Source organism: Pelophylax lessonae, assembly GCF_965119305.1.
Source record: "Pelophylax lessonae genome assembly, chromosome: 1".
Taxonomy (NCBI): Eukaryota; Metazoa; Chordata; class Amphibia; order Anura; family Ranidae; genus Pelophylax; species Pelophylax lessonae.
The window spans coordinates 772,983,156-772,997,158 of NC_138768.1; the positions used below are offsets into that span (position 1 = coordinate 772,983,156).

Below are 14,003 nucleotides of genomic sequence, written 5' to 3' on the forward strand. Positions count from 1 at the left end.
GTGATTATTTAAAGCTGAACTCAAGGCATATAGTAAAGACAAAAATGAATACATCTCTGTCATCAAGAAAAGTATTTTTAAATACAGGCAGCGTAAATATCTGAATGTGACCCGGTATCAGACTCTTGGAGTCTCTGTACATCAGGGCTGGTGTGTGAGTGGAAGAAGCAGTGCAAGGAACCAATCAGTTCCTGTGCTAACAAGAAGCATGCTGATAGAAAGAGAAGCAGATTAACAGGGATATGAGCTCATTGCAGTGCTGCTTCTCCATTCAATGTCCAGTTACAGACTGGGGAGGGTCCAAGGGCAACCTGGGCTCAGAGGAAGTGGGTATTGTTGGCCATAAATTAAGGACATCCAGTGGCAGAAGAAAAGTACAGTGGGGAAAATCTCTGCACTGAAGAAGAATATTGCAGCAAAGACTGGTTTCATCATTTTATTTTTTAAAAGGCTATTCATTGGTGTCATGTTATTTTTAGCTAGAGTTCTGCTTTAAAGAGCTCTATGACTTTTTAGGAAGAAGGATGAGAAAATCTTTTTAAAAACAGGAAATTTTATTTTTTAGGGGTTTCTGAATTTATAAGAAGATGTGTCCAAGCTGCAAATGATCATTTATCAATCACATAGATCAGGGATTCCCAAACTATGGCCCTCCAGTTGTTCAGGAACTACAATTCCAATCATGCCTAGTCATGTCTGTGAATGTCAGTTTTACAATGCCTCATGGGATGTGTAGTTCTGCAACAGCTGTAGGGCTGTAGTTTGAGAATCCGACCTAGATTCTTCAACTGGTCCCTGCAGACCAGACAGAATGTGAAAGTATTCCGGCCAGTTGAAAACGTATGAATCAGCAATTCTCTGGAAAGACCGGACTGCTTGCTATAGCAAAACAGCTAATTCTTCCTGTGGACAATGCCTTTTAAAGGAAACCAAAGGGAATAGAATATGGAACCTATAGATGCAGACTCTAGGGCCATCATCCTGATCCTTGCTACTGTACCTAGCAAGTCACTGACTGAAAAAGCATTTTACCAGTATAGTTGGCAGAGAGCTACTGCCCTGTTTTCTATGTAGTAAAGCAAGGATGTGGATAACAGCCATAGAACCTCCATTATTCTATCTCTCAGAGTGATATAGGAAGACACTGGACGACCCAGCTCAGAGGCATTTGTTCTGCAAGAGCAAAAGGTCAGTTTTGTGAAGAATGATCTTTTATTTTACAATTAAACAAACAGACTATAATGGTTTTGTACCAATTTTAAAAGTTTTTAAAATAATGTTTTACATACTTTTTTTTTTTTTTTTTTTTACTATATATTCCAGGTCTTTGTTTTATAAATGAACATGTAATACAGGGTGCACCCATGACACAGTTATGACAGTGTTAAAAGCTCTCTCTCCTGACAAATCATCTGTCACTCTTCTGAGCAAAAAAGCCTGTGGGAAAGCAGATAAGGATAGCCTGTAAAAGAAAGAGCTTAGAGCTCCACTTGCTGGCCGGAAATAAGAATAAAAAATATTCACATGCAATATTTCAGAGGAGTGTGCGAAAAAATTATACACTAAGCCCAGGCACTAAAAGTCAAAGCCCCCTATGGACGAATTGAACCAGGAGATCACTGGCTAAATGAAGAAACCAATCCCTGTGCTGCCCGTCCCAAGCATGGGATGTAGATGCAAAGAAATTTAGTACAATATATGGACAGCGCACAGTGATGGTATATACAAAGATCCCACGAGCAGCGATCCATAATGACCATCCAGACCCGTGTGGTAACGAGCTTGCATTCCCTGATTTTAATTGCAAATAAACTGACTTACATTATGGATCGCTGCTCGTGGGATCTTTTCCGTATGTATGTATGTATGTATGTATGTATGTATGTATGTATGTATGTATGTATGATATATATATATATATATATATATATATATATATACACATACACATACACACACATATACATATACATACACCATCACTGTGCGCTGTCCATATATTGTACTAAATTTGTGTGCGAAAAAAATAACCACTTGCTGCCAAATCTTGTACATGTATGTGATTGACTGCAAGTGGTTATACCGGGGGTTACAGATACAGCTGTTAGCCATAGCCCCAGTATTGTTTTTTTTTTAGAGCCGGTGAAGCTCTACAAAGTAAAAGCAACCCTAGCAGCTAATTAGCCACTGAATTGCTTTTACAGGTGGTATGGCGTCACCTGTATGTGATGGACTTCAAGTGGTTATGCCAGGGGGTTACAGATACAGCTATCAGCCATAGCCCCAGTATTGTTTTTTTTAGAACCAGTGAAGCTCTATGAAGTAAAAGCAACCCTAGCAGCTAATTAGCCACTGGATTGCTTTTACAGGTGGCATGGCGTCTCCCCCCCCCCCCCCCCCCCGGTGCCTCTCTGGGCTCTCCTGTCCAAGTGTGGAGCCCCGCATCCAATCCTGCACTTGCTCCGGCTTACAATAGAGAGGACTAGAGACCAAATTGTCTCCAATCCCCTCTATTAGACCATAGTGGTGCTCGGAGATGACCCGGCCTCCAGTCACCTCTATTGTAAGCCAGCGGACAAGCATTTTCCTCACTTCCAGTTTCCCAGGATATAAACAACGCCATTTTTAAATAGTGAAAGCATCTGATTACATTGATCTTGGTGTGATCAGTTGCTTTTTAGGGCAAAGGAGACATCTGTGGTCTAATAGACCACATATCTTTCTATAAAAATTACCTGTCACTGCCCATTGCTATCGTAAGGGATGTTTACATTCCTTGTGACAGCAATAAAAGTGATCTAAAAACAAAAATTAAAAGAAACTGAAGAAAGTGTAAAAAAAAAATATTAACATTAAAAAAATGTTTTAGAAGCGCCTCCTCCCCCGTGCTCAAACGAAGAAGTAAACACATATGTAGGTTGCCCAAGCAAATGTAAACGTTTTTCGCACCATACATGTGAGGTATTGCCGCAAACGTTATAGCGAGAGCAACAATCCTAGCACTAGAACTCCTTTCTAACTCTAAACTGGTAACCTGTAAAACGTTTTAAAGCATTGCCTATGGAGATTTTAAAGTATCGTACTTTGTCGTCATTCTGTGGGTGTACGCAATATTAAAGCATGACATGGAAGGTATCTCTTTACTCAGCATAACATCATATTTTATATTTTACCAAAAAAAATGGGTATTTGCATTACAATTCTATAGTGTATTTTTTTTTTTTTTAATTGCATTTAAAAAAATGCTGCGCAAATACAATGTGACCTAAAAAATGAAATAATCACCATTTTATTCATTATGGCCCCTGCTAAAACAAAATATATAGTGTTTGGAGTAATTTTTTAGCAAAAAAAAATACTGATCTTTATATGTAAAAAAATGAAAAAAAAAAAGTGTTAGAATAGGCCTGGTCTTCAAGTAGGTAAAAAGGAAGTATTTTATTAGCTGTAACGACTATAAACAAAATATGGGCAAAAGAACGCCACAATTTCAGACAGCTGAAGGGACCGATTTCACAGGTAAAAAATAGATCAGCAAGTGCACAATGAAGCTCTCTTCTAAGCTAGAATAATAAAAGTTGATGGCTTAGAAGCCTGTCATTTTTTTAAGTGCTGCTCAGAAAATGACAGCAAAATATGAATGGTGTTATAGCAAACCTCTCCACTTTTCTTTTTTCCAGAGCTGGTAAATTGCTCCAGCATCCATCAGTAAAAAGCAGGTTCTTTTTAAAGCTTACCTCTCCACCAAAAAAATGATGGTTAAACATGTTGTAGTGACAGAAATCAGTTTTGCTGTAAAACTGGGAATACCTGGGGAAAAAAAAAAAAAAAAAAGCAGTCAGCTGCTGTATTTGTCATTTTGTAGTAAAATAATATTCAAGCACTGTATTCCTTATATAAAATATCATATTGCAATAAAGTCGCAATCTTAGCTATTTAAACCAAACTGTTTTCCTTGATGAGCCATGAAAACCGGACAATGCATTGCCATTATTTCTGCACAGGGGCATTAACTCCTTATGGACTTTAGTCTTCTATCTGCCCTCCATCTTCTGTTTCTGTCTGCCTTGGATTTCCTTGCCGGTATTCCTCATATTCTGAATAACCATATTTGTAAACCTATAAATACATAGGTTTGTTGTTCACTGGCCCACTAAAGCCTCACTCACACACTTGAGCATTAGTGGGAGGTTGCACAGCATAGAATTATGCAGATAAAAAAAAAAAAAAGCTACCCTCTGGCTCCCACTTCTCGCCTGACTGGCGCTACAAGGAACAGGGGCACTTTGAGGTGGACACCTAACGTAAAAGGGACACCTGATGTAACTGGCACAATGAATTGGGAGGGTGATCAGGGACACTGACTGGTAACAGTATGTTTAAAGAAGAAAGATTAAGAATGTTAATTTTCTTATTTTCTTACATACTTTGACCAAAGCAGTACAGTGTCACCATCGTTTTACTATGATTGCTTATTGCAATGATGATCTGACCACCATATAAGAAATCATTTTTGTGAATGGCATCCATTCATGTGTCATTGTGTACTGTTGTGATAGCTGTGACTGGCCACAGCTATCACATGGTACAGGTCCGCTGTGGTTGGTCTCTGTACCATGCGATCGATGTGACGAATCACAGACACTGGCGCACAAGGCACACTGAATTGGACAATAAAAAAATTTTGAAATGCTATGGGAATTGTACGTTGCTTTATTTATTTATTTTTTGATAGATATAAAATGCATACACATATACCAGGATGCAAGTAAGTCATAGTACAAACACGAGATTCAGACGTCTGCTGGAAGAAAATTGTTCAGACTGGATTAGACAAGTTTCTAATTGAGGCCAATTTATATTAAATACGGTACTTGTTGACTTGGTCCATGGATTATTGACCCCCAATGTTACTTGGCTTTCCTAAGCTGCCTTTTTGTATAGCTCTATGTGGACAGGTCACTTTACAGTAAACCTGTCATGGAAGAAATTCAGAGATTTGATTTCTGACCTCTTTCGGAACATGTGAGTCTCCTGGTCGTGCTTACACTCTACATTCAATCCTTTCCGATCAGGAACAAGTAAGCATGTATGAAAAGCCTAAGAAAAGTCAGAAATCCTAATGTGTTTACTTGCTCTGGGTCAAAAGACACAAAGTGCTAAAAATTAGGACTCAGCTTGACAGGGGGGAGCAGGTACCTGTTTTGGCAGTTAGCCGTCCCCACTGCAGTCAGACTTCTCTGCGGCGAGGTATGTAAGGAGTTCAACCCCCCCTCCCCTCCTTGCCCGCCGCCACATGTGCAGTAGGGAATCGGCTGGGAAGCCGCAAGGCTTCCCTGCTGGTTCCTCTAACAGGCTATAGCGGCAGCAGCACCCGAGAGCCGATGGTAACATCAGCTGGGGTGCCGACATCGCTGGATTCCAGGACAGGTAAGTGTCCTAATATTAAAAGTAAGCAGCTACAGTATGTGTAGCTGCTGACTTTTAATTTCTCCAATCGGGGGGGCTGGAGCACCGATATAATGAGGTATAACTCACTCTGTGTGGGGACGAAGACACTGTAAAGCCTGGTACACACTACAAGTTTATTTTTTTGGCTCAACCCAGCGGGCTAAAAAAAAAAAAAAAAAAAAAAAACTGACAGCTCAGGTCTGAGCCGCTGTACTATTCATTGTTAGTACAGCAATCTCTGCTGCTGTTTTATTGTGTGCCGTCAGGGGGGCCCCCGCCAGAAGACTTCGGTCAGCGCTCTCAGTGTGCTGATTAGGAGCCGGTTGGCAGACCTTTTTCGGTCAAGACCCTTCGACAGATGCTGGCCGAACTGTCAGACCGGTTGCATTACACATGGGCCAAAAGTTGGCCGGTTTCTATTGTACCGGCCGATGTCCAACATTCAGTCCATGCGTACTAGGATTACCGCTTTCCAGGACATCTTAGAACCATGACACCTTCTCATTACAAACATCCAAATAGAAAACATTTAAAAAAGGTAAGAAATATTTTTTACATTTTTTTTGTTTTGTTTTGGGTATGCGGTGTGAATTGGGAACACATAAACATACTGTATAGCAGGGTTTCTCAAATTTAACGGCAAAAGTAGAAATACATTTTAATGTTTCTCTGCTGTCAGGTTTTATTTAAAAGCCTAGATGGTAATAGATATACAATGAGTGCTTACCTGAAATCAATGTCTAATAACAGACTCTTCACCTTCAGCTTGGAGTCTTCACAAGCCTGATGTCTAATCCATTCATGTAATCTAGAAGGTCGGAACAATAGTCATTTTAAGTTGCTAGTTTTGACTCAAGAATACAGTGAGAATGAAGAAAGCTAAATAAATAAATGACTCAGCATCTAGGTAAAAGGCTAGAACTCAAACTAATATGGCTGCACTAACAGCTTTATACTCAAGGCTGCATGCATTAGATTCTGTGCAATTTATAGCTTTAGTGGACCATTAAAGTAGTATCTTCTATTTTTAATGATACACCTTATAGGTGTCTTTGCATGTCATATTTCAGCACTGCATGTAGTAAAAACCATCAATTATCATGCTTCACATAACGTGTGTATGGAAAGGTGTACATTTTTGGCTCACTGTCCATTGTTCTTTAAAAAGGTCAACCAGTTCTGACTGCTCTTTAACCACTTTAAGACCGGAAGGATTTGCCCCCTTAATGACCAGGCCACTTTTTTCAACTTGGCACTGCATGACTTTAACTGACAATTGTACGGTCGTGCGACGCTGTACCCAAACAAAATTTACGTCCTTTTTTCCCCACAAATAGAGCTTTACTTTGGTGGTATTTGATCACCTGTGCAATTTTTATTTTTTGCGCTTTTACACAAAAAAAAAAAGCAACAATTCTGAAAAAAAAAAATATTTTTCACTTTCTGTTTTATAAAACATTCCCAAAAAAAATTTAAAAATAAAATCTTTTTAACATTTTAGGCCAATTTGTTTCCTGCTACATATTTTTGGTAAAAATTGCAATAAGCGTATTTTGATTGGTTTGCGCAAAAGTTATTGCGTCTACTAACTACAGGAAAGATTTATGTCATTTTTATTGTTTTTTTTTTTTTTACTAGTAATGGCGGCGATCTGCCATTATGCGGGGCTGCGACATTGCGGCGACAGATCGGACCCATAACTGACATTTTTGACACTTTTGGGGGGGACCAGTGACATTACTACAGTAATCAGTGCTAAAAATATGCACTGTTACTGTACAAATGACACTGGCAGGGAAGGGGTTAACATTTTGGGTGGTCAAGGTGTTAAATGTGAGCCTAGGGGGAGTGATTCTAACTGTGGGGGGGGGGCGTGGCTTGTGGAATGACCATAGAGACCTGTAATCGTATATAGAAGGATCGCCAGAGGCGCATGCGCGGTAGCTCCCAAGATGGCCGCTTAGGACCGGAGCTCCGCGCCATCCCGGCACTGTCTCCCGCCCAGCGCGGTGAAGCGGCACACTAGCAGACCCAAATCGGGGTCCGCACCTCCACCGGACCCGCGGGCAACGATCCATGCGAGCCGATCGGGTCAGAAGAAGCCTAACGGAGATCTTTACCTCAGGCTTTCCGGCGGCCGAGCATTCCAATATGGCGGACCCGTCCCCGCAGCGTGAGGAGATGGAGGAGGGGGACTCCGCTCAGCCACACTCGGACACTCAGACTAGAGGACACTGCCTAACTAATCCTCAGGGACCTGTGAGTAACCCCCTGCTTCTGACTCCCTCTCCAGCCTCCACTGAGTCCCTCCTGAGCAGGGTGCTGGGGGATTTCTCCCCTGCCTGCTATACACCAATAACCACCATCAGACCCCCTGCCACAGAGGGATCCGGAGGGCTCTCCCACTCAGATTATGAGGATCTTCTCCTCAAAATGTCCATCATGATGGAGAGGGGTATGTCACAAATTGCTGACAAAATTACCTCAAACTTAAAAGTGGATTTTCAAAACCTGGGGGACAGGATGGAAGCCATGGAGAATAAAATTGACAGGACAGTGACAAAAACTAACCAGCACACTACCCTTATACAATCACTTCAGGATCAGCTGGACTCGGCCCTCCTTAAGGTGGAAGACCTTGAAAACAGGTCTCGCAGGTACAATTTTAGACTGAGGGGTCTGCCGGAATCGATTGCGGACGTCCAGACCGCTGTGCAGGGGCTCATTAAGGATCTTATCCCTGATATACCAGCACACAAACTTGAACTTGACAGAGCGCACAGAGCACTGGGTCCCCCAAGGCGGGACGGTAATCCGAGGGACATAGTGGTCAAACCCCACTTCTATATGATAAAGGAAGAAATTGTCAGCAGAGCCAGGAAGGTTCCAAATCTTACTTGTCAGGGCCACGCAGTCCAGGTTTTCACTGATCTAGCCCCCTCTACAATACAACGGCGGAGAACATTGAAGCCACTTCTTTCCATTCTGTCACAGAAGGAGCTTAAATATTGGTGGGCTTTCCCCTTCGCCCTCAAATTCACTTACAGGAATAAGACCTATACTTTTTCCAGCTTCACGGAGGGAGAAAGGCTACTTCAGCATCTGCAACTACTGCCACAGCCCCCGGATCACCCGGCATCCTCCTCCGGATCAGGCCCGTCAAAACGCCCTAACCCATCAAGCCCCATTGCTCCCCTTTGGAATGGATCCAAATTTAAGCGCTCTAAAGATGGTAAACCTCCCTGATCGTCGCCGCGGAAGCTTCTAGCAAGAGTTCCTTCTCAGTGGAGTTCCTCCTCATGTGTCTGTCTCCATCCTCCTGGTTCGAGATTGATGTCTATGGAATTTCATGGATTTTCCTTTTTCTCTTCAGACTAGACCCTGTTGGACTGGCCTTCAGACGTTCCGTTTACTTTTTGGCTTTTGTCTGCAAGTACTGCACCCCCCCTTTTTTTTTTTTTGGATGCCTGCTGTTTTTGTTTCAGCCCCTTGCGCGGGTCCCCCCTCTGCGGGGGGGGGCCCTGATCGAGGCAATTCGCAGCCGGTACATGAGCCTACTACCAATTTATGTACTCAGCAGTGGACTCTGACGCCACTCTTGGGGACCCTTCCGGCTGAGTAGATGGGGGGTAGCGGAGCCCCTGAGGGTCGTGCGTTTATTGCAGTCAATTATTTTTGCATGCTTTACCACATTTGTTTGTTTTATCTCTACAGCATTTTTTTCTATGGGGCGGGAGCCCTGCCGGAGTGGTCGGATGACGCCTCCACCAGTCACGGGAGAGGATTTCGGTTTTCTCGCGTGACTCTCTCCAGCCCCCCTTTCCGGGAGGCTGGAACCCCATACTTAACCTTGTCGGGTTGGTGTGGACCTCAACCCGGCATTGGATGTCCTTTTTGGACGCAGGTCCACTCTCTCTCCCTTTCTCTCCTCTTTCCTATTTTCCCCAGTTCCTCTTTCTTACTGCCTCTCTTCTTTTCTCACAGCTGGTCTCCGGGAGGATATCACATACCACTTCAGCTCTACAATGGATCCTCATGCAATATCGACTCTGCACTCCAGATATATTGTCTTGGAACGGGGTGAGTGAAAAGATTCTTCAGATGCACCAACACTGCCTGCCTCATGTCTCTTTCTAAAACCATGGCCCCATACCTCAAAATAGCTTCCCACAATACCCAAGGTCTCAACTCTCCCATGAAGCGAAGGAAGGCATTTCAGGACTTTCACCGCAGGGGGATAGAGGTCTTAATGATCCAGGAAACTCACTTTCCCCGATCTTACTGTCCCTCGTTTATACACGCTAAGTACCCCAATTTTTTTTTAGCTAATGCAGAGGACAAAACGCGGGGAGTAGCTATCCTTTTTGCTAAATCTTGTAATTTCACCCCCCACTATGAACTACGGGACCCCGGGGGGCGATTCATCCTTGTTAAAGGGACCATAGAGGGACTATTGTATACTTTTGTCTCCTACTACGCGCCTAATCAGAATCAGACACACTTCTTCCAGAATATGTTTAGCCGGATTATGCCACAACTAGAGGGCCACGTAATTTTAGGGGGGGACTCCAACACGGCTTTTGATTATGGCTTAGACAAATCCAAACCACCGGGTTCTCAAACGGTCAAACCACCCAAACGTAGTTCACAGATTGCCAAATTGATCAATCAAATGGGATTGGTGGACAGCTGGAGGGAATTACACCCAACCTCGAAAGATTACACACACTTCTCTCATCCACACCAGACCTTTGCTCGCATAGACCATGTTCTGGTCTCTCAGGCCTTGATCCCCTCACTGGTTATGGCATCTATCAAAGATGTGGTCTGGTCGGACCACTCGATGGTGATAATTAAGATTGCTGGATCCTGCGCCCCTAAGGGCCCATTTCACTGGAGACTTAATGAGTCCATTCTTAGCGACCCATGTCGAGTGACGGAAGTTGAACGCGCAATTTCGGAATATTTTTCTTTGAACGACCTAGATGGGATCTCTCCTGAAACCCTCTGGGCAGCTCATAAATCGACCATTAGCGGGAAACTGATACAGATTTCGTCCAATATCAAAAGGGAACGGAAGGCTCACCTATTGAGCCTGGAAAAGGACTTTGCGGCTTTAAGTGCCGAACACAAACGTAAACCTTCCAGGGCGTCTCTGAGGGCTCTCGACGCAACCAGGGCTGACCTCAATATGGCTCTGACCAGCTCGGCTGAGAAGCACATTAGATGGCAGGGAGCTAAATTCTACCATCAGAGGGATAAAATAGGGACACTACTTGCCCTGAAACTTAGACCCAGGATGAGACTCCACGCAATGCCCAAAATGTCCATCGGGGGGGAGGTAAAACCCAGAACCCAATACGCATATTGCAGGAATTTGCAACCTACTTTCAAAACCTTTATAGCGATGCCCGCTCCGACAAGTCACAAGCGTTACATTCCTTTCTAGACAACTTGCCTATCCCTAGTATATCTAAACAACATAAGGAGGTCATGGAAGCACACTTCTCTGAAGCGGAGATTAGAGGAGTGATTAAAGACCTTAAATTGGGTTCTGCACCGGGACCAGATGGTTTCCCTAACATTTACTACAAGACATTCTCTGAGTTGCTCTCCCCCTACTTAACTAGGTACTTTAACAACCTTAAAGAAGGTAGTCCGGTCGACAAGCAAAACAATCAGGCTTTCATCTCAGTAATACCTAAGCCGGATAAGGACCCAGGAGAAGTTAGCAACTATAGGCCCATCTCGCTTATAAATAATGATTTAAAGATACTTACCAAACTACTGGCGAATAGGTTAGCGTCCTTTATTAATCTGTACGTTCATAAGGATCAGGTAGGCTTTATCCCGGGTAGACAGGGCCCTGACCAAGTAAGGCGGGCGATCGACATCATCTCTATACTACAGTCGGGATGGGCTGGGGGGGATCCGCAGGAAGGATTACTTCTTTCTATAGATCTTCAAAAGGCATTTGACACTGTCGAATGGCCATATCTATTCACAATTCTGGAAAGATGGGGATTTGGCACAAGCTTCATGGGCATAATTAGGGCTCTTTATTCCTCCCCCGAAGCAAGGATTAGATATCAGGGCTATTACTCTGACTCGTTCCCAATCTCTAAGGGGACGAGACAGGGGTGTCCCCTTTCTCCTCTTATTTTCGCGATCGCGATTGAGACTCTCGCCCTTGCACTCAGATCCAATCCAGACATCAAGGGGGTCACATGTGGCAACCAAGAACATAAATGTGCGTTATTTGCAGACGACCTGCTTCTATTCGTCACTTCACCTTCCGTTTCCCTTCCTAATATCTGCAAAACACTGGAGGACTTTGCGAAAGTTTCAGGCCTTCGGGTTAACTTAACGAAATCATCCATCCTGAATATTTCAGTTAAAAGGGAGGAGGCCCAACGCCTACAATCCTCCTTCGAGTTCCTCTGGAATAATTCCCATATCAGATATCTAGGGGTTAATCTTACAGCCAAGTTCGAGGATCTACACAAAGCAAATTACCCAGCTGTCTACCAATCCCTACGTGGAGAACTACAGAGTTGGTCTCTCTATCGCTTATCATGGCTAGGCAGAATCAATGCCATTAAGATGAACCTGCTTCCTAGACTACTATACCTATTTAGGGCTCTCCCAATTCACCTCCTCAGGGAACCATTGCGCAAGTTTCAAAATGCGGTAATCGATTTTATTTGGGGGGGCATGGGTCATAGACTCTCCCGCAAGGTTTTATACACTCATAGACGAAGGGGGGGGTTGGGAGTCCCCAACCTGTGGCTCTACTATCGTGCAGCACGACTAGCTCAGCTCTCTGTGGTTTACTCTAGATTTGAAAAACCAGACTGGATACAAATCGAGAGGCAGGCAGTCCCCTCATACACTCTAGATTTCCTTCTCTGGAGTCCGCCCAGACTCAGACCTCCCATACTGTCCCCAGTATTGTCCTCTTCCTTCGCTTTGTGGGATAGGCTACGGCAGTCCTCCTCTCTTACTTCCCGTATGAGACCACTTTCACACTTATTCCATAACCCGGCCTTCCAACCCGGTATGGACATCAAGGCCTTTCAATGGTGGCTGGATAAGGGAATTTATCGTATAGGACACTTTTTCACTCCCAAGGGCCCCTTCACACTTAAATATTGCTCTGACAAGCTCAAAATGCCACTATCGGAAAAGTATAGATTTCTGCAAATCTCTCACTTTCTTGCAACCATTTCGAAAGATGAGACACCCCCCTTCTCCTTCACAAGCTATGAGGTATGGTGCTTTAACTCTGCAGAGCAGAGAGGGGGCATCTCAATAATCTATCAGTCACTGATATCCGATCAAGAGAAGCTTCCATATATGCAGGCTTGGGAAAGGGATCTGGCATTCACCTGGGACATGGAGGAATGGAGTAGAGCTGGCTTTCGCTCCTTTCAGGGGATCGGAAGTGTTCCTTTAATGGAAGCGGGATTAAAAGTAATGACCCGATGGTATCTTGTACCAGTTAAACTTCACAAGATGTATCCCTCTTCCTCACCTTTATGCTTCAGGGGATGTCAGATGCCTGGTACTATGCTACATGTTTGGTGGGAGTGTCCTAGACTAAGAGGCACGTGGAACAGAATTTTTCACATGATATACAAAGTTACCGGTCACAGGCTTCCCACCACTGCCCCTGTTGCACTTCTGCATTCGAGGCTCCCTGGCATTCCGAAATACACCCAAACATTAGTTCGCTATATTCTACTGGGTGCAAAACTCTCCATTGCGGGGTCCTGGAAATTATCCAGGGTCTCCATCAGGAAGATACGAAATAAAATCACCTGGATAATGACCCAAGAAAGGATGGTCAGTGTCCTGACCAATACGGTACCCAGATTTGAATTAATCTGGGAGTACTGGGCCAAATATGTAGGTATCTCACTGGTACCTGGAGTGACCTTGAATTAGATTACCTAATTGTCTTCTCCTGGGGATTGGCTGTACCCTCTTCTTTCTGTCCTATTCTCTTCTCTTTTCTCTTTCCCTTCCTTCTCTACCCCTGATCCTCTCCTACCTAGTACTTCTCTGGGCCAGTGGCCCCTCTTCCATGTTATTGGGAGGTAACTACTTATTATTACGTTAAGTTTGTTGGGGGAGATAGCACTCTAGTTAGCTGTCGAACTGTACAAGGTGTATTCTGCTTTTGCCTGTGCTATTTTTTTCTTTTTACCGTGTTCAAATTAGCCCCCCTGTTGGGAAGAGAGCTGGCAGACAGGTATGCTATTCTTGAGGCCGTACTGTTACTTTTAAATGTACTTTTCCTGTTTTCTCATTGGCCATTACATTTCTAGTGTTTTCTGTACTGCTTAGCTCTTGGGAATGTTGCCGTATGGACTGAAAACCTTCATTCTTTTGATTGCCTTGTTCTATTATTATTGCTATTTCTCCAAGATATGTTACTTTCTCAACATTTCATTATTGTACTTTGATGCTATGTTCACTTGTTATTCTTGAATAAAAATTATTGGAAGAAGGATCGCAGGGGCTCTATGATCATTCCAGGGAGAAGAACG

At 43.6% G+C, this 14,003-nt stretch overlaps 1 protein-coding gene across 1 annotated transcript in view; it reads right to left on the reverse strand.

The window, feature by feature from the left end:
- The window catches only part of ZCCHC4 (zinc finger CCHC-type containing 4), a 61,019-nt gene that overhangs the window by 26,398 nt on the left and 20,618 nt on the right, over positions 1-14,003 (reverse strand). Inside the window, exons 5-6 of the mRNA XM_082267968.1 lie at positions 6,179-6,259; positions 3,738-3,810 (exon numbers count right to left, since the gene is read on the reverse strand). Of these exons, the coding sequence (XP_082124094.1) occupies positions 3,738-3,810; positions 6,179-6,259 (154 nt within the window). The remainder of the gene's footprint in view (positions 1-3,737; positions 3,811-6,178; positions 6,260-14,003) is intronic.